Source organism: Coloeus monedula (assembly GCF_965178545.1).
Source record: "Coloeus monedula genome assembly, chromosome: 3".
NCBI classification, from domain to species: Eukaryota; Metazoa; Chordata; class Aves; order Passeriformes; family Corvidae; genus Coloeus; species Coloeus monedula.
In genome coordinates this window covers 30,843,961-30,868,270 of record NC_138783.1, presented here as the reverse complement: position 1 = coordinate 30,868,270, position 24,310 = coordinate 30,843,961, and the positions used below count along the sequence as shown (strand labels likewise).

At 41.6% G+C, this 24,310-nt stretch overlaps 1 protein-coding gene across 1 annotated transcript in view; it reads left to right on the top strand.

The window, feature by feature from the left end:
- The window catches only part of GUCY2F (guanylate cyclase 2F, retinal), a gene marked incomplete at both ends in the record, with an annotated part of 38,188 nt that extends 14,445 nt beyond the window's left edge, over window positions 1–23,743 (top strand). Inside the window, 9 exons of the mRNA XM_082277796.1 lie at window positions 982–1,131; window positions 2,999–3,147; window positions 4,508–4,671; window positions 4,976–5,168; window positions 5,251–5,425; window positions 10,483–10,581; window positions 11,890–11,984; window positions 13,023–13,108; window positions 23,605–23,743. Coding sequence (XP_082133922.1) covers window positions 982–1,131; window positions 2,999–3,147; window positions 4,508–4,671; window positions 4,976–5,168; window positions 5,251–5,425; window positions 10,483–10,581; window positions 11,890–11,984; window positions 13,023–13,108; window positions 23,605–23,743 — 1,250 coding nt within the window. The remainder of the gene's footprint in view (window positions 1–981; window positions 1,132–2,998; window positions 3,148–4,507; window positions 4,672–4,975; window positions 5,169–5,250; window positions 5,426–10,482; window positions 10,582–11,889; window positions 11,985–13,022; window positions 13,109–23,604) is intronic.
- Window positions 23,744–24,310: the final 567 nt, after the last annotated feature.

Below are 24,310 nucleotides of genomic sequence, written 5' to 3'. Positions count from 1 at the left end.
TTTGTTAAAATAAGTCATCCAAAACACAAAATGCTGTAGGTCTCTTTGAAATAGGTCCTCTACATGCCAATCACCAAAGGCTGCTACTTGAGATTCCCACCACTTAGGAGCAGTGTGTCATGGATCAGGTTTGGAGACTTTGACAGGATTTCTTTCACTTGGCCATTGCCTCGGGGTTCCTGTGGTATCCCAGCTTATTTTTGAAACCTGGCTTCAAGTAGTATGTAGTGTTTTAATCCATCAGTCATGGGATTTGATGCCTTCACTTTTCCAGTGTCTCAGACAGGGCAGTTGTCTGACAGAAGACTTTCTTCTCCTCCCTTACAGAAGATAAATACATTTGCAGTGGCAGAAATGTTCCATATTCCCATTACTCAGAATGCACAGTTACCAGGGTAACAATATCACAGTTTGAAGATTCACAGTTCTTCATAAGGCTGGATATGTTTTACAACTGTGTCTTTTGTCTCTTGAACTATTGGATTATAAAGACTGTACGCCAGATTGTCACAAACTGCTTTTACAGAAACTACTTTCATTTAAAAAGAACTACAGAAAATATGTTATTAATTGTGGCTTTGTAAAAGAGCAACAACAGTAAAAATAAATTCAAGATTTGGTGCCAACATTTTTTCTCAGGAACATTTTCAGTCAAAAAAAAGGTGTTAAAGCTTCTGGCAGTGGTGAGATAACTTCTTATGTTGAAGTTCATGGCTGGTATTATATGATACAAATTGTTGATATGGCAACTTTTTTAAAAAAAAAACACAGAGTAAAACTTGGAAAATTCTTTTTTTTGTTGTTGGCATGGAAGTTTAGTATTTCTAACACATCACTAGAAGTAAAAGATTTGATCCAGTAAATAATGAAGTATTTTCCAAAATTTCCTCAAATGACTGGAATAAGGTATTCATTTAAGCACTTACTTCGCAACAGTCTGAGTTCAAGTATGAGAAATGTGATGCTCTGGAATTTTTTTAGAATTGCTCTGGACAGCTCCTGAGTTACTGAGGGACCCAGACATGTGCAGAAAAGGCACATTCAAAGGGGACATTTACAGCTTTGCAATCATCCTACAAGAAGTGTTTGCTCGGGGTCCACCTTATTGCACATCACAACTCTCAGCCGAAGGTAGGCAACTATTACAATGTATTTTTAAGGCTTTGTGCAGAGCACTCATAAGAGATCTGGCCAAGTCCCCTTATTAATAAGGCAATCATATATTAGTCTCATGACCTTTCTCAGTGGCAGAAGTCTGTTTTCAACAAAACATTTGTAATAAACATCAATGTGTAGTTCTCATCACAGCCTTGGTACATGCCTCATCAATGCTTTCACTAAGATTGGGGCTCTGGGTGCCCACCAGGATGCTTCAGACCACTGCAGCACCTCCAGTTCCCTGTACAAACTCTGACTTTTCATCATAGTATGGGGTGAAATCTAGTGGCAGAATTTCCCGTAGCTTAGAAACTCCTTTGCTTCCCACTCATCTGCCCTTTTTTGTGCATCATGGGGGCTAAAGTTTTTTGAGCTGGACCCCTTGCCAGCATCCTATTTTGTTCATCTGCCCATCTATTTTTCCTTAATCCTTTCCTTTTTTTAAAGAAACTCTCTCTCCAACAGCGGTCGAAGTGATGCATCATTTTGCTCATATATATCAGAAACAGCAAACAGGTGAACTCCTTAGGAGCTGCTCATGGTGCAACCATGTTGTACATCCATGGGAAGGACAAACTCACTGCAGTCAGGGTCAGGTCACAAGCACTTGAACAGGGAGGGAGTGACAGCAATCTACAATCAGCTGATTTCATTGACAGCCCATTCTCAACATGTTTTAATCTGGACAATCACCAAGTGGGGTATGACAATTCAGTATCTGCCAGGTCATCTGGAAAAATGGGGCACTGGCCTTTCTGTGCCTGAAGATGCTGTCACAATGCAATGACAATGATGTTAATGATGTATCCCACTCTGTAAATCAGAGCTGGACCTATGATGTAGACCATGATGCAATTAACAGGTTTCCCCCACCTTGTCAACCTGCAGAACCTCCAGCAAATGTTGAACACAGCTCAGTCCTGTTTTCTAACCTGATAAAATCATGAATTTCTAGCCATTGTGTCTCAATCCTAAAGAGCTTTCACTTTTGGTGTGAACTTTAAAACAGTCTGGGGAAGGCATTTTCCCTTGGCTGCCCCTGGAAGTATTGGGGCCAGATGTTTTGATTAGTTCATTTGGCGGAGTCTGGTGGGATGAGCCAAAGATCTTTAAAGTAAACTGTCAATGCTGAAAAGCTTTGGCTACTCACAGCAACAGCAGGACTCCTGCCAGAGAAAGAGGTTTTCATGCTGTTTGACTGCTCTGCACTGAGCAAAATAAGACCTTCAAATACAATAACTTTGATGGGTGTTAAAGGACTGACTTCTCAGTGTTTGAAAACCCAAGCCCAGTTCCTTACAAGCCTCATTTCTAGGAAGGGAGCTCTAGACAGGAAGTAATTTCCCAGACATTGTTTTGAACTCAAACTCTCCCCCTCAACATACTTTCCACTGTCTCCACTCCCATCAGCCTCCTACGTCCTGGTTCCCAGTTCACGATGAAGCGTCAGAGGCTCATATCCTTCCTGTCTGGGCTCAGCCATAAACCTCTGCTCTCTTAGAAGACTGTAGGTCCTAGTGGAGAGAGTCAGAGGCAATTTCATTAAATACAAGCCTGCAGGCTCAGACATCCATCTGTCACACATCCTTCCCCCATCCAGCCACTTTATTACTCATAACCTGGTTCTCCAGGGACAAGAAGGCAGATGAATCTTCTTTAAATCCGTCATGAGACTCCTGACAGAGAAAAGCAGAAACCTCCAGCTTCATTTGGCACAGGCAGTGCATGCTAAGGAGTGACAGCTGAAGATGCAAGCTAGGGACACATGAAAAGCTCCATGTCCTTTGCCCTTATCAAGGCCCTCCATCTTACAGTGTGCTTCCTATTCTCTTTGCCATAGAAATTATAAAGAAAGTGAAGAAGCCCCCTCCCCTGTGCCGCCCAAACATAGCTCCTGAGGTAGCCCCCCTGACATGTCTCCAGGTAATGAAGCAATGCTGGGCTGAAGCCCCTGAACGACGTCCAACATTTGAGGAGGTATTTCATAAGGTCAGTGAATAAAGCAGCTGGTGTAATTCCTTTGTTTGTTCTTGGCAGGGGAGTGTTTTGTTGTTTGGGGTTTTTTTTGCTTTAACTGAGTTATTAAAGAAGGAAAAAGTTACTTGTCCTGACTTAGGAGTGGTGAAGCAGCCTGGACATGGGCTTGATGTCTTCACATTTGCAGTGTACCTGCACAGTTGGTCTCATGGACATGAAATATTTGTAAATTATGCACCTTCAGATCAATTTTTTTTTAATCTTCTGAACATTTAAATGGTGACTATAAGGAAAATTCGCCAAAGACTGTTAAAGACAAAGATATAACATTTGGCATAGGAGGTCTCTCAATTCCAGGTTGGTGGAAGCTTGGAGAGTATCCCAGGGAAATATGAGTGTGCCTGAGGCCTATTTAAACAGCTTTCCCAGATATCTGTTACTGGCCAGTCTCGTGGACAGGTACTGGCAAAATAACCCCCCTTTTTGATCAAGCAGTGAAGTTCCTGTGTTCTTATAAGGTCATAGAATCATAGACTCACTAAGGTTGGAAAAGACCTTTAAGATCATCAATCATCAACCCAGTACCACCACCATGTTCACTGTTAAACCATGTCCCCAAGTGCCACATCCACACGTTTCTTGAACACTACCAGGGATTGTCACTCCACCGTTTCCCTGAGCAGTCTGTTCCAATGCTTTACAAACCCTTCCTGTGAAAAAAATTCTCAGTATCCAAGTTAAACCTTCCCTGACACAACTTTAGGGCATTTCCTCAAACCAGATGAACAAATATCCGTAATTTTTACCTTTTGGTTCTATGAAGCTGCGAACAATTTTAGATCCAGTGACTCCACTGCTGGCAGCCTCTAAAGCCACAAAGTATCCAAAAGTTCAGAGCCTCAACTTTAGGTCAGGAAGAGAAAGCACAACTCAATGAAGAATTGGGAATGGAGGTGGCAGTTCACATACATGTCAGTGTGCAAAGATGGATTTAAGTCTGGTAACATGTAAACAGGTTGTAAGTGTTGCTAACACCATGAAATTTGTGCCTCTGAATGTAAAGTTTTGCAAGATACCCTAAAGGTTGTTCATGGGGTAAGGGGGGTTGCAAACGTGCAGCATGACAAGACTCCATAGCCATGTACCTGTTGCCAACTAGTGCAAGGTGATGTTTCACCTAACTCTCACTGTTTGATGCAAATTCACCTTCTTATTCACCTTTTTCCTTTATCTTTGAATTCTTGCCATTGATAAAGCCAGTCTTTAGCACTGAGCCTTCAAAATAAATGTCTGCTTTTTGTTCCTTTCCAAGCTCGGAGTGCTGCAGTGGTGTAATGAGACAGACAAATAACTCTCCAGTTTGATTTTCCAGTTCAAAACCATCAACAAAGGGAAAAAGACCAATATCATTGACTCAATGCTCCGGATGCTTGAGCAGTACTCAAGCAACCTGGAAGATTTAATCAGCGAGCGGACTGAAGAGCTAGAGGTTGAAAAACAGAAGACAGAAAAACTGCTGTCACAAATGCTTCCACCGTAAGTACTGGCACTTCAGGTGCTAAAAAATCCCCAACCAAACCAAAATATCCCAAACCAAATAACCCACAGCTACTCTGGACAACACTCTTCCCCAGAAGTGAGCAATATTGTAGACCTGACCATCAATTTTGGCAAGCACCTTCAAAGCAAAGAAAGACACTTTAATCATTGCTCATTACAGCCATATAGGACTTTCTATTTAGAGGAAGATATGAACACAGAAAAACAGGAGTCTGAGCTCTTGGGCATGCACTAGACAAGGATTTGTTCCCTGCCATCTTTGCTTGTGTTGCTATTTCAGATCAGTAGCAGAAGCCCTCAAGACTGGTGGCACTGTGGAGCCAGAGTATTTTGACCAGGTGACCATCTACTTCAGTGACATTGTGGGCTTCACATCCATTTCAGCCCTCAGTGAACCCATTGAGGTAGTTGACCTTCTGAATGACCTTTACTCACTGTTTGACGCTGTTCTTGGAAACCACGATGTTTACAAGGTGAGGAGTAATTTTATTCTGTGTTTTCTTTCTATCCTTTTGGATTTATATATTTATTTCTTAATGTAATGGTGTTTTCTAGGTGGAGACAATTGGTGATGCCTACATGGTTGCTTCAGGGCTCCCAAAACGGAATGGAAACAAGCACGCAGCTGAAATAGCCAACATGTCCTTGGACATCCTCAGCTCTGTTGGAACATTCAAAATGAGGCACATGCCAGACATTCCCCTCAGGATACGCATCGGGCTGCACACAGGTAGGCAGCAGCACCTGCCTGCACCTGGACATCAGAGAACTCCTTTTCAACTGCATTTCCAACTTTGAACACTTTCTTCATGCCTGATCCCCAAAAACCACTCTTACAAGAAACTTTAAAGTCTTCCATTTCAGCAAGGGTGTTAAAATGGAAAAACAAAACCCAGGGAGGGTTTGTGGAGGAAGGTGGCTCAGTATCATTTTAAGGAGAGATAGTGTATTCTGTCCCAGCCAGGAACTACATCTGGCATGTTAGCCACAAGTGTTTCATTGTATGGATAGCTCTTTGATGTGCCATAGGGCCTTAAGAGCTGGGATATCAAGACACCCAGTGATGTCTTTGCAGCTCTGTTCTGAAATGAAAAAGCACAGAAACACTGGCATATAAAGTGAGAGATTTACTATAGGTAGGATATACTGGAAGAAAAATGTGATACGGCTCTTAAGAAAAAGTTATGTTATAAAGAAAACATTATCTCTGATGTAGAAGTTATAATGTATTCAATCAACAGAAAAGTGGCTTGTCTAAAAAGAAAGGAGGAAGTTCCATATTTATATATATGTGTATATATATATATATATACACACCAGATGTAATTAAACTCCAAAATAAAAGAACTCCAAAACAGTAGAACTGCAGTTATATAGGTGAAAGTATTTTAAATGTAGGAAAATACATCTGCTATTATCATGAATCAGTTGTTGCATGAGAGATATGAACCTTCATAATTTTACACATTTTTTACTCAACCATTAATAGATTCTTCCCAGCTGTTTGTCACCAGATTTCCTGCCTCTTCCTCTAAAGTACAGGAGTATTGCCCATTGTGGAAAGCCAAACAATGCCTAAGAATGCCCAGGAGCCTGACCTAATATTACGGGGAGTTTATCCTTCTGCTTGCCTGATAATATCCACACTTCTGCAGCTTTGACATGCAAGCATTTTGCAGATGTCAGTATCCTTGTCCCTAATGTACATGTTGGGAGACAGAAGCAGAGTAAAGGAAGTATCTCACCCAGAATATCCCAAGAACAGAGCTGCGACTTGAGAAGAGTTAAAATCAATATTTCATATCTCCTGGACCTTATAAGATCCTCTTTTGAAGTTATCTCTAAAACACATCTCCCTACTGTTTTCTTTGAAGTTTGTGAGCCTTAGCTGACCCCTCATAGAAGTGTAAAGCATTAAGGAATGATTGTGGGAGCACTGTGTGTTTTACACTCCGTCAGAAATTAGATGAGACTAATGACTGCAGATTGTCTTGCCCAGAGCAGGAGTCTCTGGAACACCAGCAGCGTATTTTCAACATGGAAAGATAGGAATTTGCTGTGCAACATCTGCTGCTGCCTGTTGACATCAGTTCTGCAGTGTATCTCCCATGCAGTTGGCCAAAAAATCTATCCCTAGGTGATGTCTACAGGGGGTAGTAACATTTTTTTGTTTTGTTTTTCTGAACTCTGGGTATCTGGAAAGCAGAATTACTATGAACAGTTGTACTGGGTGTGAGAGGAAGAGGGGGGAGGACTCTGCAGACCTTGTTTTGCACAGATCTGGCAGCATCATACTGTCATGGGAGCAACCACAAACATGTTCCAAAGCAAACCATCTCTCTGAGCCACTGAGCTCACAGCAGAGTTTGATTAACCCTAGACCCTGTTTCTCCTAAGAAAAGATGCATGAAGAGGGAATGATCTGCATCATGAAAGCCTTGGGGAAGCTGTTGGGGGAGAGGAGAGCTTGGCTGACACTTTTGCTGTACTGGAAAGGATGGAGAAAGGGTGTGACCTCCAGTCATGTGCTTCAACTGCTCTCTGGAAACTGGTGCCAAGAAGAGCTCATGATGCCCTCTCAGGAAAAGGAATAAATGCTGTTTGGGCATAGGCTGCCCATGCCTTTTCTACCCCAAGGGAAAGCTGCATCTCTGGGAACTGCTGGCCCATACCCGTGGTCAGCTTGTGGCAGTGCGTGGGTAAGGCAAAGAGGACGAGACGACCAGTGTTTGGTCTGCATTTCCACCCCTGCTTTAAACACATCCTGGAATCCTGGCTGTCCTCTCTTGACTTCACTGCAGGTCCAGGATAACTCAGCCAACTCAGCTGTTTCCCTGTTATCCCTGTCTGGCCTGGAGCAGGACAGTCGACGAGAGCAGTGGTGAGAAGATAAGCTTTTCCACGGAGGTGGAAGAAGATTTGTGTATCAGTCAGGCTCTCTGGCAGTCAGCCCTGCACTTTGATCTTGACTATTAAACTCTGCAGCACTGCTGATGGTTCTCGCAGAGTCTCAGCCAGAGCCTCCCATTAACTGGCCCTTGCAAGCCCTGGCAAAGAGACACTTCAAAGCAAACCTGTGAACCTGTGTAATTAAACAGCTAGGCCATCATGTCCTCCTCACAGGGTGTCTGGTTTGCCCTGAAACTTGTAACTGTGGGAGATTTACCACTGGAAATTTTTCTTAGCCTTTTGCTGAAGCTGTTTGGAAAAGGGGGAACACACACAGGAGGTGAAGGAAGTGAGTGAGTGAGTTATGTCTTAGATGTTTTCAACACAGAGAATGTGTAATTTTAGGAGTGCTTATATGGTAGAGCTGGTTTTGAACTAAGAACTTTCTGCAATGGGACAGGCTTAAAAGCAGTACTCTGGAAAGAGAACATCTTGCCCTAAAAATCTTGCCTCTCCTATGTTGTGAGCTTTGCAGAAATGGCTGGATGATTGCACCAACTGAGTAGGGAACCTGAATTCAGGCACCCACATGGAGGTGTTTCCAGGAGTTTTAGAGAGCCTGCACTCATTCTGAGGACCTGTAAATGAACCCTATAAAGTTGTTCAGTTGCAGGAGTAGTAAAGCTCTTACGGCTCAGTTGACCACATTGTCTTGGCCTCCACTGACTTCAGCAGAAGCTCTTTATTTGTGCTTTGCAAAAGGGAATCACAGAATCATAGAATACTCTTAGTTGCAAGGCACCCACAGGGATCATGAACTCCAACTCTCAAGTGAATGCCCCATACAGGGATCAACCCCACGACCCTGGTGTTACTAGCACCATGCTCTAACCAATGGAGCTCCATTCCTCCTCAATGAGGGCTGTTTTTTTGACAGTAACCACCTTTTTGTGTCCTTGCAACACCTATTACAGAAGGAGCTTTTGTCCTTATTGAGATTTCTGACTGCTGCTGTCATGTTATCACCACAAAAAGAAGAGAGGTAATGTTTTATGAGAGAGTGTCTTCTCAGGGAAAGCTGTTATTGAAGCATGAATTAAGAAGTCTCCAAAAGACCTTTTTTTTTGTGCATATGTCACATTAGCATGCACACAATAAAGACCAGTTAGGGAACCATAAGGTCCTTGGCTCAGACTATTGACTGTGTCTTTACAGTTGTGTTATAAAAGTGCCTATAGATGAAAACCTGAATAAATCTTCCTCTAGTGGATATAGTTCCTCTCCTGAAAAGCTTGAAACAAATTAGAGAGTACTGATAAGGATGGGAATTAACTTGTAAGAGATTCTCCAGAACAGTGTTTTGCCCAAGGTACACTGACAATTGGAAAAAAAAGTCAAATTAGGTTTTCATGATCTCCAGCAGTCTCTGTCTGCTCTGTTTTATCCAGTTTGATCCATTCTCTTCAAGTCCTTGTAACATTTTTTGTATGAACCATTCTTCACCTCTCTTTTTTAAAATCTTTTATCAAGCAATGCTTCATCAGGCAGGAGTTAAAATCTGTCTTGCGTCTCAGTTTGCATCCTCATGAAGTACATTAAAATCCAGCAACTTTGGGCAGCAACAACTTTTCAGGGGGTCACAGGAGGTCACAGCAAGAGGAGTTCTTGTGAAGTTCCACATAGCTTTCAGCTATGGAGTTTCATTGTCCTTAAGATATATCTAAAAACTATGTGAAGGATCAGTTTTTGTAAATAAGGCTAAAATCACCATACAATTACACTGTAATAAACTAAGTAACTGCCACTTCTAAGTTAGGCTACAATTGTTACTATTATTCTTATTACGGTTTTAAACCAAACATTTTAACCTCTAACCTTTTTATATTATGAAAACCCTTATCTACAGCATCATTTCAGGGACTGTTGGTGATGTACAATGTTCCCATCTCTTGTACTCTTGCATGGGAAAAGATTTCCTAGATATCAGTTATACTAAATCTTAAGTCAGAAGGATCATGACATTGAAAAGGCAAAGCCTGAAAAGGCATATCTCATAAATACATTTGATGTAAAATACAGAGATTCCTGTCTTTTCTCTGCAGGAAGCCCTACCTCATTACATTGCTTTATATATAATTTCTTTTTCATTTATTTTGCAGGCCTGATATTTTCTATTGTGGGCAATGAAATTTAACATCTCTTTCAGACTGTAGTCTAAACATTTACTAAGCCAAATGCCCCAGATGAAAATTGTCTGTGCTATTTTGCTGCCACACATTTTATCTCCCAGTCTGTGCATGTTCATGTGGATCCTTCACACATATCTCTCCCTGACAACTTGGCTACAATTCTTTGGAAGATACTTAGAAGTGAATGGATCTTGTATAAAGAATGAGAAAGAGGGAAAAAACAGGTCTTGACTAGACAGGCAAGCTAACGATGTCTTCTTTTCCAGGGAGGGGGACACAGGGTGGTCCAGAATGCTGCCGGCACCTCTGGACTTCAAGGCTGAATTTTAATCCTGTTTCAGTGGGTTACAGGGCATGTCACAAGAGCTGAACTTTAGTTTTCTTACATGGGAAAAGGTCTTTTTAAAATGAGATTATAATAGTCCTTGAGTTTCCATGAACTCTGAACAAATTTCTCCCAGATGGTGGTGAACTGAGGGCCTACCACACATGACTTCCTCAGACACAGAGCACTAGCGTGCAATCCAGAGCAATGCTTAACTTTTGACTGCTTGTAGCAAGCACCAAGGTCAATGAGATCTTTAGAAAACCTTCTTCTGTATTCCCAAGCAGTTTCTTGAATATTAGAGTAGCAGATGAGATTTGTTCATCAGTGAGCCCCTAGATCCGTGCAGGACCATCGTGGTTACGCAGCTGACGTGTCTTTCAGGGCCTTGCGTGGCAGGCGTGGTGGGGCTGACCATGCCTCGGTACTGCCTCTTTGGAGACACTGTGAACACGGCCTCACGGATGGAGTCCACGGGCTTGCGTGAGTATTGGGACAGTTAAAGAAAGGGGCAAGTCAAATGGCAGAATTCAAGGCAGCCTAAAGGAGAGGACACCAGCTTTGCCATTGTAGGTCAGCCTTTAGGACCCTGCCTTCCAGCTGCAGTCCTCTGACTCGAATCCCATCAACCAAAATCAACATGAATCTTGCCCTACTTTTCTCCAATATGGTTTGGGTTTTACTTTCAGTCAGTGCTCAGAACCCTTAATTCAGGGCTGTTCTTGCACAGTAAAATGATGCATTTACCTTTCCTGATCAGTAGAAAGCAAGGGTTGAAGCACATGTGGGCACTGCTTCCATCATACCCTTGCTCATACAAAGTCCCACTGAGGCTGGGGACAGCAGGAGCACTGCAGGTACAAGAGCACTGTTACACATTAATAGAAATGCATATAGATAAATAGGAAAATTGTAGGTTAGTCTCTCAGGAAATGTAGCTCATAGCTCTGTGATCTTCCTCTACATATTCAAACTGATGTTCTTCTTTCTTATTATTATGGGAAAAAAAAAATAATCAGCTCACCCCCCATCTTTCAAAGAGGAAGGGAATGTGATTGATAAAATTGAAATAAAAGCTCAAAAATAAAAAACAACAAAGAAATCTATTTTTGAGAGAAAGGTTTTAGAAATATTTCTTGGCTCGTTCACACCAGCAGAACAATAACAAATTTCAGTGAGTTCCAGCAATGACTGTAAAACAATATGGGGGAGAAGGGAATTCAATAAAGCTCTCCACCTTTGCCCTTTTTGTTCATGCACTAAATGGCAGCTCTGGGTGGCATCAATTACTAAAAATCTAGACAGATCTAGAAGCATAGCCATATTTTCTTTATGTTCCCTTGAAAACTCCATCTCTCTGCTCTTCATCCCAGCTTCCAAATTATGCTGGGTGTCTGAAGCAGGACAGTAGGTTATTTTTCATTTCTTTCTAAATCCCTAGTTATACTGTGGCAATAGATAAAACAGCAAGCCAGCTGACAATGTTAGTGGAAAACCACTTACCATCTTTATTGAGAGCTGGACTTCTACACTTAGTGTGTTTGGTATCCTTCTCCAGGAAGCCCCCAGAGTAGATCTCCTCTCCCCCTGTGCTCTTTACAGCCCTGGCTGGAAGAACCCTTCAGTCAGCATTGAACTGTACATAGAGGAGCACCACACAGCTTCACCAGCCACACATCTGCATTGGAGCACTCCTGCTTTGGAGCGCTTCTCCTTGTCAGGATGAAGCAGTGGGGAATTCACAGCATGTGTGCAGTACAATGATCCAACTGCTTTGTCTTCTGTTCCCAGCTTACAGAATTCATGTCAGCCAAAGTACAGTGGATACACTTCGGACTCTGAATGAAGGCTATGAAATCATACCCAGGGGAAAAACAGAGCTGAAGGTAAGAAGACCAGGGCTGTGTGTAGCACTTCACAGGGGAGTCTTTTTGCTTAAGGAATTTTCATATTATGATATTTTTTGGCCTTCATACACCAACCTTTAGCTGAATCCTTCCAAAATTGTTCCTCTCAGTTGTTTTCGTACATGAGGTGGTTATTGAAGGACTGTGGGACTGAGCAATCAGCTGTATGTGCTGGATATAAGTATTTATATAGTAGTCTATTTAGCCCACCCTTGACAGAAACTGCTATTTTCTGTGTCCAAATGAGACAGTACAAAATAATTCAAACATCATTTCTACCCTTACACAATCAATAGACAGAAGTAGGAACTTTGCTTGCCTTAAATACCTAGAATAAAAGATTTGAATATGGCCTCAGGTCCCATCTTGCATGACAAGGGGAATCATCCAAGTTCATATGTCTCCAAGTGGAGATCTGGGATAATTATTCCAGGTTTAGTCAATGGAAAGAAACCTTTACATAGTTAGTGGGGATAAATTGGCCCTGTAGGAAATTAAGAACCTGAAGTACTTTCAGGGTCTAGTTTATGTGAAGATGAATGTCTGTTTTCCACCCCTTCTTCAGTCAAGAGTGATTGACTCTCATATAGATGCCTACAGTTCATCAGATGCATCACACCATAAAAGCTAAATCATCAGTGGTGGGAGAAGAAGTTATTATTCTGATACTAACTTCAGAATGAGTTGTAAAATCTCTTAATTAATAATGCTAGTGCTGCCAAATAAGATGATTAGTGATCCTGTAGTTTCCAACTTCTGTCCAGCTGTGTAGTTTCAATGACCCAGATCAATGAGGGTAATTTGTAAATGACAGTTGGATCAAGGATAATGAACATCCTCTTTCACGAAAATGAAATTCAAATAATCCCTGAGCTATTCTGAAGGATAGCCCAAGGTTTCCAGACATGGTGTGTCTCCGGATATGTATGAAACCAGAGAAACGTAGTGAGGAAATTACATGTTGAGCAGAGGGCAGTCAGAAAACTGCTTCTTATTTGAATTTTTGGGTTTTTTTAGGGTAAAGGAGTAGAAGAAACATATTGGCTGGTTGGGAAAAAAGGCTTTCTGAAGCCCTTACCTAAACCTCCTGAAATAAAGCCAGGGTAAGTGTGACTTCATCATTGTTCAAGACATTCATTAAAAGGTCTTTTTTGGAGCTCACAGGCTGAATATCCATCTTTCCATGTTATCTGTTTCCAAAGTCAACATCATTTTCCTTAGGTGACTTGCATGTTCTGGCATGGTACTGGGACTCAGAAGTGTTGTGGTTTCTTCAACACCTCTCCTTATTCGCAGTTCCCAAGAAGTGACATGGAAACTTGCTGCTTCTCCCCTATACTCCCTTGGAGACTGAACACCGGGGAGTTCCTCCCTGAATCTCCTTCCTGCTCTGTGTGCATATAGGAGACGCATGGGCAGGGACACTTTCGGGTCTCTGGGGTCATCAGTCTATGAGAGACACTCAGATTTTTCTCCCCATCCACCAAATTCCTGCAGAAAACACCTACCTCATTCAACATATAAACACATTTTTTCCCTTTCATTCTAATAGAAGAATAAGAAGACTTTGTGTTACAAATATATGGCACTGTTAGGTAATTGAAGACTTAGTGGTGTTGCCACATATGGTGGGGGTGAGCAAAGATTGAGCACTCAAAATTCATTAAGTCATTTTCTAGCTTTGAAATGCCTGACTCTGCAGAGTACTCCCTGTTCAGCTGTCACCTGCTGTATGCCTGGAAAGGATGTTGTGGTCAGGTCATAAAACCCAGAAGTCAGATTTGTTTGACAAGAACAGTGTGATCACCCACATTAAAAGCAGTCAACCCTGACTCCCTTTATCGACAATAAAGAGAAATACTTGCTAAGGGGTCTGGTTTGATTGGCCCTCGCAAAATGACTTTGTTGAGGTCCTACAGTGACTACCTCAGAGATCAACATCTGACAGCAAACAAGGTCTGTCTTAATGTAGTTCTGACTTCTGATCAATCTTGTTTTATGTATGGCCTCATTCCCTCTTAGTGAAGAAGGACCTTTTTTTACCTCCTTCTGTAGAGAGTGGTCAACTACTTGGGCAGTAGCATACAGAGCAGTCCTTTTGCTGAGAAATACCCCAGAGCTTTTTTGGAGTAGGATGGAACTTACAGTATATTGGGACATAACTTTAAAGTTATTTGGGTGTCAGTTGGGGTGGAAAATAGAAGTTTATTGGAAGATAATTTTGAGAGATGATATTTTTTAGGCTTGAAGGTATTTTATCTACTACTTGATGGAAATGAGCTATTGAGTGATGTGTGTTGATATCAAAGATGCATTATTATTCACAAGAAATACGAAACTTGGAGGAATTTTGCTATCTTATCAAGGTGGGCTGGCTTACCATTGAACTGAGGAAGTACTTAGAGTTCTACTCTACTTTGAGAGTAGATGCTTCTCATCCTGATTTTACTATCTAAAAGTCATGGTTTAAGCCTCTGTTGACTGTCGAGGTTCTTTCTACCATTCTCAAAGATCCTGTCCTCTGGCTGTGTGAACCAAAGTAAGATTTATGAAGGGCTGAGCTGTTTCTAAACAGAGATTGTAAATGGTAGAAAATTAATCAGTCCAGGTAGACAATAAGAGGAGTAAAAAAATTTCTCCATTTCCCCACATACTCAGGATCAGAGGATCTTGAGCATCCATGTGTAACCTCTGAAGAGTCTACCCATAACACTGTAGAGACAGAGGTGATCTACTCTTGTCCCAAAGCCCAGATCTTCACTGTTCCTTTGCAGCACCTCTGTCCCCATAGATCATGCAGTGGTTGAATAATTGTGACAGTATTCAGAGGAAAAAAGTCCTAGGACAAAACCATGTTTGTCCTAGTGAGGGGGCAAAATGAAACTTATACCCCATAGAAATCAAATGTCAAGTGCCAGAAAGAAGTAACTGGATGTTCAAGCAAAGCAAATATTTGCATAACTGCCTCATGCACAGACTGTGCTGTTGCCAGATAGGGATCAGACATCATGTCCTGTTTTCTGGCCTTATCTTGATGGTTCAGGTTTTGGCACAAGACCAAGAGGTTGAAAGTTGTTTCTGTCTAGTTGGCTAATATGATGGTTTCAAGTCACTGCCTCATATAATTCCATAGGGATTTCCTCATTTGTAGGTTTTTGAGCTGAAAAAGGAAATACTGTACAAATTCCTCTTCTACTCATTGTTTTTTCATTCTGTCCTGAGGCAACTTATCTTCTCTTGGGTATTTCCTTACCATGAGGTCTATGAGCACTTGTTTTTATCTCGTGCTTTATCTTGTGACTTGGGTGGCCTAAACATCTGCAGGTGGGCAGTCGTGGTGGCCATGCTGAGAGGTATTTCTTGCTAAGTGAAGGTGCTTGGTCTTATGTCCATGTTGCAAACCCTTGTGCCATGGATTTAAGGGTCAGATCCTAGGGATGGAAGTTTTTGAAGTTCCTATTCAAAGGATAAGTCCTTCTTTCTAGGTCAAATCTCAGTTTTACCTGGTTTTCACAGAAGCTTTAGGTTAACTTTGCCTGACATAGAACAAGGCAGGACAGTTCCATAACCTCTCTAGATATATCCTTGCTTCAAGGCAGATTTCTACACGTACACCTTGTACTGCCACAGGAAGTAGTGGCAGATTGGACACAGAGAAGGTGTAACAAAATTAAGAGACCACAAAACCAAGCTTGCCAAGTAGTCAAGCAGCAGACTACCTGTTTAGAGATTTCAGTCAGATGGGTTTAAAGGAAGGCTGTGAAGTTTCTTTGAGGGTACTCCAGATGAGTAGCTGGGGTGTTTCAGACATGGAAGAAGCAAGTACATAAATGTGTGATATTTGAAGTTGGCATCCTGTTATGCTTTGGGTCAGGAAGCACCTTGTCAACTCCGGTGGAGCAGTCACCTTGTTCAAAAAAGCAGAAAAGATATTAGTTTATGCAAAACTAGCAGACACAAGCCTGACCTGGACTGAATCTCAGATGCATTTTGCTAAGCACTGAAAAAAAAATCTAACACTGGGAAAAATTCAATGGCTAATGAAATTTAGAAACAAAACAAAACAAAATAAAAAACCAAACCAGACTGAAACAAAAAAAAAAAACCAAAAAAACAAAAAACCCCAAACAAGCAAAAAAAAAAATTAATCCAAAAAAAAAAAGAAAAAAAACAAAACCAAACCAACCCCAAAATAAACAAACAAACAAAAAACCCCACCAAAACCAGTACAAAACTTAGAGCCAGGATGACTCATTTGCCATTCAAAGGGATGAGTGACATTCTTGCTCTTCTGAATTTCCAACATTTACCATCCTGGTTCAAAAATTCTTTGCTCTGGTAATGAACACATTGTTTGAAAGCATCAGAAGTACTCTATCCCAGCAGGTAGTTTTATTCAAAAACTTTCCCTTTAAATTATTTATGGAAAGTTAAGTGGAAGAAAAAATTAATACAATTCAGCAAAGAAAGATACAGATTGTTGATCATCTCAATGGTTTTCAACCATTAACCCAATGCTGAGGTAAAGAACATTTGAGACTTTTTGATTTTTAGCATAAACACAGATCCTTTATCTTGTATGAATTCATGCAGTAAACCTTAAGTCCAGAAGGGTCAATAGGTCATCTAGCCCACTACCATTATTCACAGTGATAAGTGCAAGCTGATGTGAGACATCACTGAAAACTGAAGATGAAGCTAGGAATAGGTGAGAGTTTTGGGGCTCTCTCGTCCTCACGTGCATGAGGATCAGCCCTGGAGAAATCACTGGGATCCTTGTTTGAAGATAAATGGGTGAGAAACAGTGAAGGATGATCAAAGAACCCATCTCCCAACCCCAAGTGAGAAACACCTTTTTATGAGCCAGGAAAAAGACACCCATTAGGACAACAAGGTTTCTTCTTCTACCCAGTACAAGGTTCTCATTGCTTTGTCTGTGTCAGAGCACCCTAGTAGGATGGATCTGTAGAGAGTCTCTAGTGTTGCTGTTGCTGCTGATGTGTCTTTCTGAGGAGAAAAGTGAAAGCATTTCCTCCTGGGCTCCTATTTGAAGTTTGTCAAATGCACTTTTAAATCAGAAATAAAAGAGCTTGTGGACCAAACAGCAGTGAAAAACTCTTGTTGTCCTTCCATAGCTGGAATTATACAACAGCATAAAAATATTTCCTAAATAAACTTTATATAGCATTTAACAAGAGCTATTTGGGGAAATCAAAGCATCCTCTGTCTCATAGGCTTGATCATGCAATGTCAGGACAGCTGCTTTTTGCTTCACACTCAATCTCTTCTTTTCAAATTGTTTCTGACCACCTAACACAACAGCAAAATGAAGACAAAGAACTATTCTGATCATGGCTGTGGCATAATCACAGTGAGAAAGAAGAATTTTTCTCTGAAATCTGAGGGAGAATGAGAATGGGAATAAAAGTAGGTGACTCATCTCCTTTTGAACAAGACTGTTTGACTTGCGATGTGATTGCACCAGCTTTTATATTTAAACAAGCTCTTTCTGAGCAAGCTGAAGTTTCTGGGAGAATTGACTGGAATATTACAGAATTGGTGCTAATAGCAAGAAACCCTAAATGCAGTGTTCAGAAAGGAAGAAAAGTCAGAACTTCACAGATTTTTCTCCTGCTGGCTTTGCAAACAAGACAATGGGAAGGAAGGACCTTGGAAAAATAACAGCTGTCTCCAAAAAGAGGTGATTTGCCCGAGGCTGGGATGGATGATGCAGAACCAGACTCTCTCCAGTTGCTCAGACATTAGTGAGTTTGATTTACACCAGATCATTTTTTGCTGTCGTGCAGTGGATGAAAATCAACTCATTACCAAAAAGTTATTGATACTTGTGTGAGCAATGTCTGGAGGTGGACCTCAGGCAGTCTAACACCGTGCTTGATCCCCAGATACCCTGGTCAGGCCTCCACCTTCTGTGGGCCACAACCTGCTGCCCTATTGTGCAGACACAGGCAGCAACCTCCTCCACTTCCCTGTGAGTCCTGCTGGGTGGACTTAAACTCCTCACGCTCACCCATGTGTGGCTGAATTTTGTTACTGCTTCCATAAAGGTTCTAGACACAAAATTCCTCTTCTTTCTCCAACAGGCAGGATTTAATCTTATTAAACATTATTTACCTCCACCTGATCTGGTCACCTTGCATGTCTTTTAAGAGTCAGTGCAGAGAAACAGATATTTCTTGTGTTGGTCTTCTTCCGCTTTGGGATAAACTCCTGCTGTGGTCCAGCAGAGCCATCTTCCCTTCACTAGCTCAGAATAGAGACCAAGAGATTTGGCTTAGATGGAGACACCTCTACTGCAGATAAAAAAAATATCAGGGAGCTAAATCTCACCTGAGTTGTAGATTCCCAGAAGAAGTCATTCCTCATTGAACCCATCAGGGTTATATCCTCCTGGTTTCCCTGTCCTTGGGACCCAGCCCTAAAGGCACCATCACTCATGAGGAAGTTTATAAACAGGGATCAATATTTCTAAAGAGGAGAAAGATGTTCCCAGAGCTGAGGATTTAGATGAGGCTTGGGGGGACAACTTGTCTAGGCATTTCCATTTGTGGAGCAGAACTGGCAAAAGAGCTGAAACTTGGCTCTGATCTCCCTCAGGAAAGGCTGTTAAATTAGTGTTCAGCTTTCAGGGACAACTGGATTTCTCTAGGGCCGGCTAAATAGTATTTCCACCAGGAAATGTGCCCACAGCTTAGAGAGCTGAGAGCTTCTGAAAGCACCTTCCCTGGAAGACCAAAAGGCACTGAGGCAGGAATTGAACTAACCAAAGGCAAGATCTTCACTGCTGTTTTGTTCTCGTCTTCCCTTTAATGAATGAAGGAAAGGATCAGTGGAATAATGGAATCATTCTCCCAGGATTCATCTTATCTAATAGATTCTGGAAACAGTCAGAATAGAGATATAGTTTGTACTCCTCAATCAACAAAGTCAATCATCTTGTCCTGGCAGAAGGGTCTAAGAGTGCCAACAGCTCTCTGGACACTTAAAATTTAATTAGCTGACCTCATCCTTTGCAGTAAGTTGAGTGGTACAAGAGGGGAATAAATAAAAGCCAGAACCAGGACCCATATTTATTTTCCTTTTTCTCACCAGAAGACACTTACCTTTCCCTCAGTCTCCATTACAGTCTGTTCTTTATTTCAGATGAAACTGAACTGGTTCTTTCTCTAATGGCCTACCTGTTCACTGCAGGTATAGAGCTCATGGGTTACTCCCGGAAGAAATTGCAGAGTTCAAAAGGAGGAAAGCTGAAAAACTCCTTGGCAAAAGGGCCTAGATCTGAGGTAGTAGCTGTAGGACAGTCCCATGTAGCTCTGCTGTTTAGTGTCTGCTTGTGTGTTATTTGTCTGCACTTTGCTGGTTTTAGTGTCTTTTTTTTCCCCTTTCCTTCTATTTTTTCCCTTTTTTATTCCTCTTTTTCTTTCTTTTTTTTTTTTAATATGTGTTATTATTTCAACATGTCTCATTCCAAAGGTGCTTGGAACAGCAGCAAAGCTGTTTGCAGACAGTAGTAGCTTTGTTGGGTGTTTTCCCAGTGAATTTATGACCTAGTATCATGTTAATTCCTGAAAGACATACAGTATTACTGTGTTTAGCTGCAGTATACCATCAGTCCACTCTATGCTAATGTTCACTGTGCCAGGAAGAGCCCAGTACATGGCAAGCACAGCGATAAAACTGGAGTTCAAGCCTAGAAAAATCCAAATGGCCTATTGTTGCTTTTGTGTAATGCATATCTCCTGCCTAGTGTAATTCCATACCTCATGACAGAAAGAGGATGAAGCTTTGATATTCATCATTATCGTAGCTATGGGTACACAAGATAATGGATTTATGGTTTTGGTGGAATTTGGAAGTCACATGGAATATGACAGCATGACCTGATCAAGTAGGTGTTATCAGAGCAAGGCTGGCACAGAAGCATGCACAGCCACACGTGCACATGTGGTGTCCCCTGAAAATGATGTATGAATGGGGTTTTTTAATAATATCTCTGAAAACAGCAGTAATTCTTCTGCTCAATTCCTCTGGACTAATGTGTATTTCATTTCCACTTCCCTAAAAAAGGAGGGGTGGATGAAAGCCCAGAGTGCCTAGGTATAGGCTGGTTACAAACCCCTAAGACACACCATATCAGGCTGATAGATTACTATGAAGACTAAAGCTCCCTCCTATTTTCTTACAAGGATAAAATCCAGCAGGCAACTTTTGGCTGTGTTCCTCTTTCCCAAACACATCTTTTAAAGATTCAGGGTGTGTTACCAGGCTGGTTTATCTCCCTGAAGAGATATTTAAATTTTTGTCTGAAGTTTTCCCTATCGAGGACCTAAAGGCAGAAAATCCTCATTAAAAAAATAAAATAAAATATTTTAAATATGAGACACAATCTGCAGAGACCTGCATGAGCACTACCATATGTGAACACCTGCTGCTAAATACAAGCTCTGAGGCATAGAAGACCACCCTGCTGATTTACACCTAAGAGTACCAGCTAATCCTCCAAGGCCAGAGACGAAGAGGATCTCACACTTTGGTTAGCCCTGCTTGACAAAACCTGCACATATATCAGTATTTAGTACATATATCACCCACAGACATAGACTTTGACACTGAAGCAAGGCTGATCAGCAGTATATTATGGAGAACAGAAGGTCCTCATTAGCCAACTTGGCTTAATCTGTGGGAAATAGCAGGAAAATCCGTAAGACATTCACACCTGAATCTTTTCAATGGTCCTAGTTCAATCCTTCTTGTGTTCAGGAAGCTTTCAATGGAGGCAATTAAGTTGTCAACAGCCACTTATTCCCACATGCCTGCTTGGTGATTTAGTGATGTTTCCAGCTAATCTATTTTAGATGCTTCTGATGAAAGGGTCTATGCTGCCAATAACCTTGTTTTTCCTTGATAGCAATAAAGGAACACAAGGATCTCAGATGTCATCATCTATAGTCCATTCCCCAATTTATGGTCCTATTAGTCTTGACCCTAAAGTGCTAACAGTCCCACAGGGTTCTTGCTGCAGTATGATAGGGATCCCCATCTTGGAGGAATTATGTATTTTGGAGTATTCATCTGGCCTGGAGTCTACAGGAAGGTCAAGACTCTGCTTCTCATGCTCAGGAGTCAATCCTTTAACCTTGAAAGAGTGGCTGTGGACTCTGCTGTCCTTGGTGGATTCTTGATTTCAAAGAGGAGTGATGGTTCTGGCTGGATCTTGATAAAAACACTCAGCAAAGCGCGAGGAACGCCAGAGTGCACCCCCAGTTACATGAAGATAAACCTCATGGCTGTATCACTAGTGACAATTATCCTTTGTCCTGTGGTAGGACCTGGACCTTCTAACCCACTCATGCAAGTGGGATTCAGCCCAGAGCACCATGTCTGTCAGAGACACTTGTGTAAGGCTGGTAGATAAAACAACAGCCGGAGACCATGTAGGATAAACCATGGCATCAAATGCTGCTGGGCAATATCCTCAGGCAGATGAATCCTCCCCACAGCATCTTAAAATGCTTCTGGTACGGAGGAAGGGATTTCTCTCTTTAACTTCAAAACACAAGAGAGAACTATATCACAAGAGTGGTCAGTGACTCCCTAGGATCCGTGGGTTGGTCTCAGTTCGTAGGTGAGACTTAGACCCCACGCAAGTCAGTCAGAATTCATTGTGGAGTTCTCAGGGGTGAGATTTCACCCTGGTGTGATTGGGAGTGGTTGTATTTATGGAGGGACCCATTGCAGGTGAATCTTAGTACAATCTGTACTGCTCTGTGCTGACCTTTAGATAGATAAGCATAGAGGTGGTGTATCCTGCACTAGCCTGGGATTGCCCAAAAGTACTGAGGTTCAATTTTTCAAGTTATTTTCTCTTTTTTTTTTTTTCCTGTTCCTCAAGGATTTGGCTCTCCTTGTATTCCAACTCTTCCTCCTGTGAACTCAGCTTAGTGACAGGAGACCCCTTGAGATTCTTTCTTGTCCAGGAAACACAGTAAATACCCAAATAATTGCAGCTTGCTTGCCAAACCATAGGCTAACAAGGTGCAGTTGACCAGCAGATAAGATCAAACAATCATAGAATAGCTTGGGTTGGAAGGGACCTTTCAAGGTCATTCTGTCCAGCCTCCCTTGCAATGAGCGGATACATGTTTCACTAGGCCAGGTCGCTCAGTCCCATCCTCCCTGGCTTTGAATGCTCCCAGGCATGAGGCATCCACAGCTTTTCTGGGCAACCTGTACTGGTGCCTCACCATCCTCATCACAAAAAATTTCTTCCTTATGTCTAGTCTAAATCTATCCTCTTTGAGTTTAAAAACATTACCCTTTGTTTTATTTCTACAGGATACCTGCTTCATGTAATCAGATTTTAACAAGTATTTCTATTCTAAAGTAATTGCATGTTAATTGCACACAGTGGTGGTGTGTACAGTTTAAACATAGATTTATGTATATACACAACTATTTCTTACCTATTTCTTTCTAATCTCTATATAATAGCAATTAGTAGGGATTAGTATTTTGTTCTTTTTAGTTTACAACAGCTGGAATGATATTTTCTTCTATTATACACAGTAAATCTTATTCCATATGATGCTTTATGTATGACAGAGCAGCTGCAGATTTGAGACCTTCCTAAAGCCCTGCCATTTGCTGAGCTTCTAACCTCTTACAAATCCTTAATGTTTGTTTTGTCTCTGAGAACCCCATTATATGATAATAAATTTGCACTCACCAACAGATGGTGGCTCAGAACCTGGGCTTTGTGAACACTTGAAGTATTGTAGCAAAAGATCCACTTCAACTCCACCATTTAACATTTCTGTTTTGGCTGGCACAAAATGATGCTAAATGAAAAGTGGCTCCGGCCCCTCTGTAATTTACCAGCAAAGAGAGGGGCAAAGCGAGATGTGTTCCAACCCAAGACTGCGAGTTTCAAGGTCTTTAGGGTCCCTTCGTGGTCACCAGCAACTGATGCCTTTTCCTGGTCTTAAAATCAAGAGTCATACATGGTTTGAAGGGGAAAAGGGATTTTACCTTGGTATTTATTTTAAGGATCCTTAGGCGCACTACGTCCAGATCATATGCATTGAGATGCACCCTGTTGAGTATATGCCCCAAAAGATCAGGTATAACATTATAGGTCTTACTAATTAGCATATCTATCAAAAATTCCCCAATGAGAAGCTCGAGTGAGCCCCCCTCCCCAAGGAGCCTTCCCCTGGATGGTTCTATCTTAGTTTACAAATGTGTTCTGGAGAGGACCTTGGGGTCTGGGGCACACTGGTCCCTAACTATGAAGCCTCTAAAATATTTAGTCTCCTAGCTTGACAAAATCAAGTCCAAGAATGTAGGCAAAAAGCACTAAGAATACAGAAGTTGTAAAAAAATATAACGGGTATAAAAGAAAAGGCAAAAAATCTTCATGGCATCAATTCCTTGGTGAGGAGAGCTGCTAACCTCTTCTCTTCTCTTCTCTTCTCTTCTCTTCTCTTCTCTTCTCTTCTCTTCTCTTCTCTTCTCTTCTCTTCTCTTCTCTTCTCTTCTCTTCTCTTCTCTTCTCTTCTCTTCTCTTCTCTTTTTGCAGTCACAATTGGCCAGATGCACTGACCAGGAAATTCAAATCTGTCCTGAGAAACACAAAGAGGACACTAAGAAAAGCAAACTTTAAAGAGATGGGAAGCATGAAGGAGGCTGGAATAAGTTCTGAAGAGGATGAAATCTGAGACAAACACAGCAAAGAGCTAGTAAGATCGGGAGGGACACCTTGCAGCCAGTCCAACAGAGCTCACACTCTCCATTTAGACCCCAGACAGCCCAAAGCAGTATAACTAATGAAGCCTCTTAGCTCTTGCAGAGGGTGAACCAGAGCAGGAGGATGAATCCTTACCATCATCTCTTGTGAAACTGGGCACCATCTCAGAGCTGTATGTGTGTGCTTTTGGGAGAGGTGCACTGGGGAGGAAAGTGATGGTGATGACAATGGTAGTTCCAGCTCTTCATGAGCACAATGGTCACAAGGATGAGCTCAAAGAATATTTTAGTTAGGTCTGCATGACAGCACTAACAAGTCCAGCTGCCCTTGGGCCTAGATTCAAACAACAATGCCAAGTGCTAAAATGGTTTAACTGTTCCACATTAACTAGTTGTTTTCCTGTTGGTATTGTGGGAAGCTCTGGTTTCATGAAAATGAGTGCAATTGAGAAGAAAGTGTTTTGGACAACAACAAAAAACATTTTTACTCTCCCACAGAGAGAAATTTTGAATCCAAATATTTTATTCCTGTATGTCAA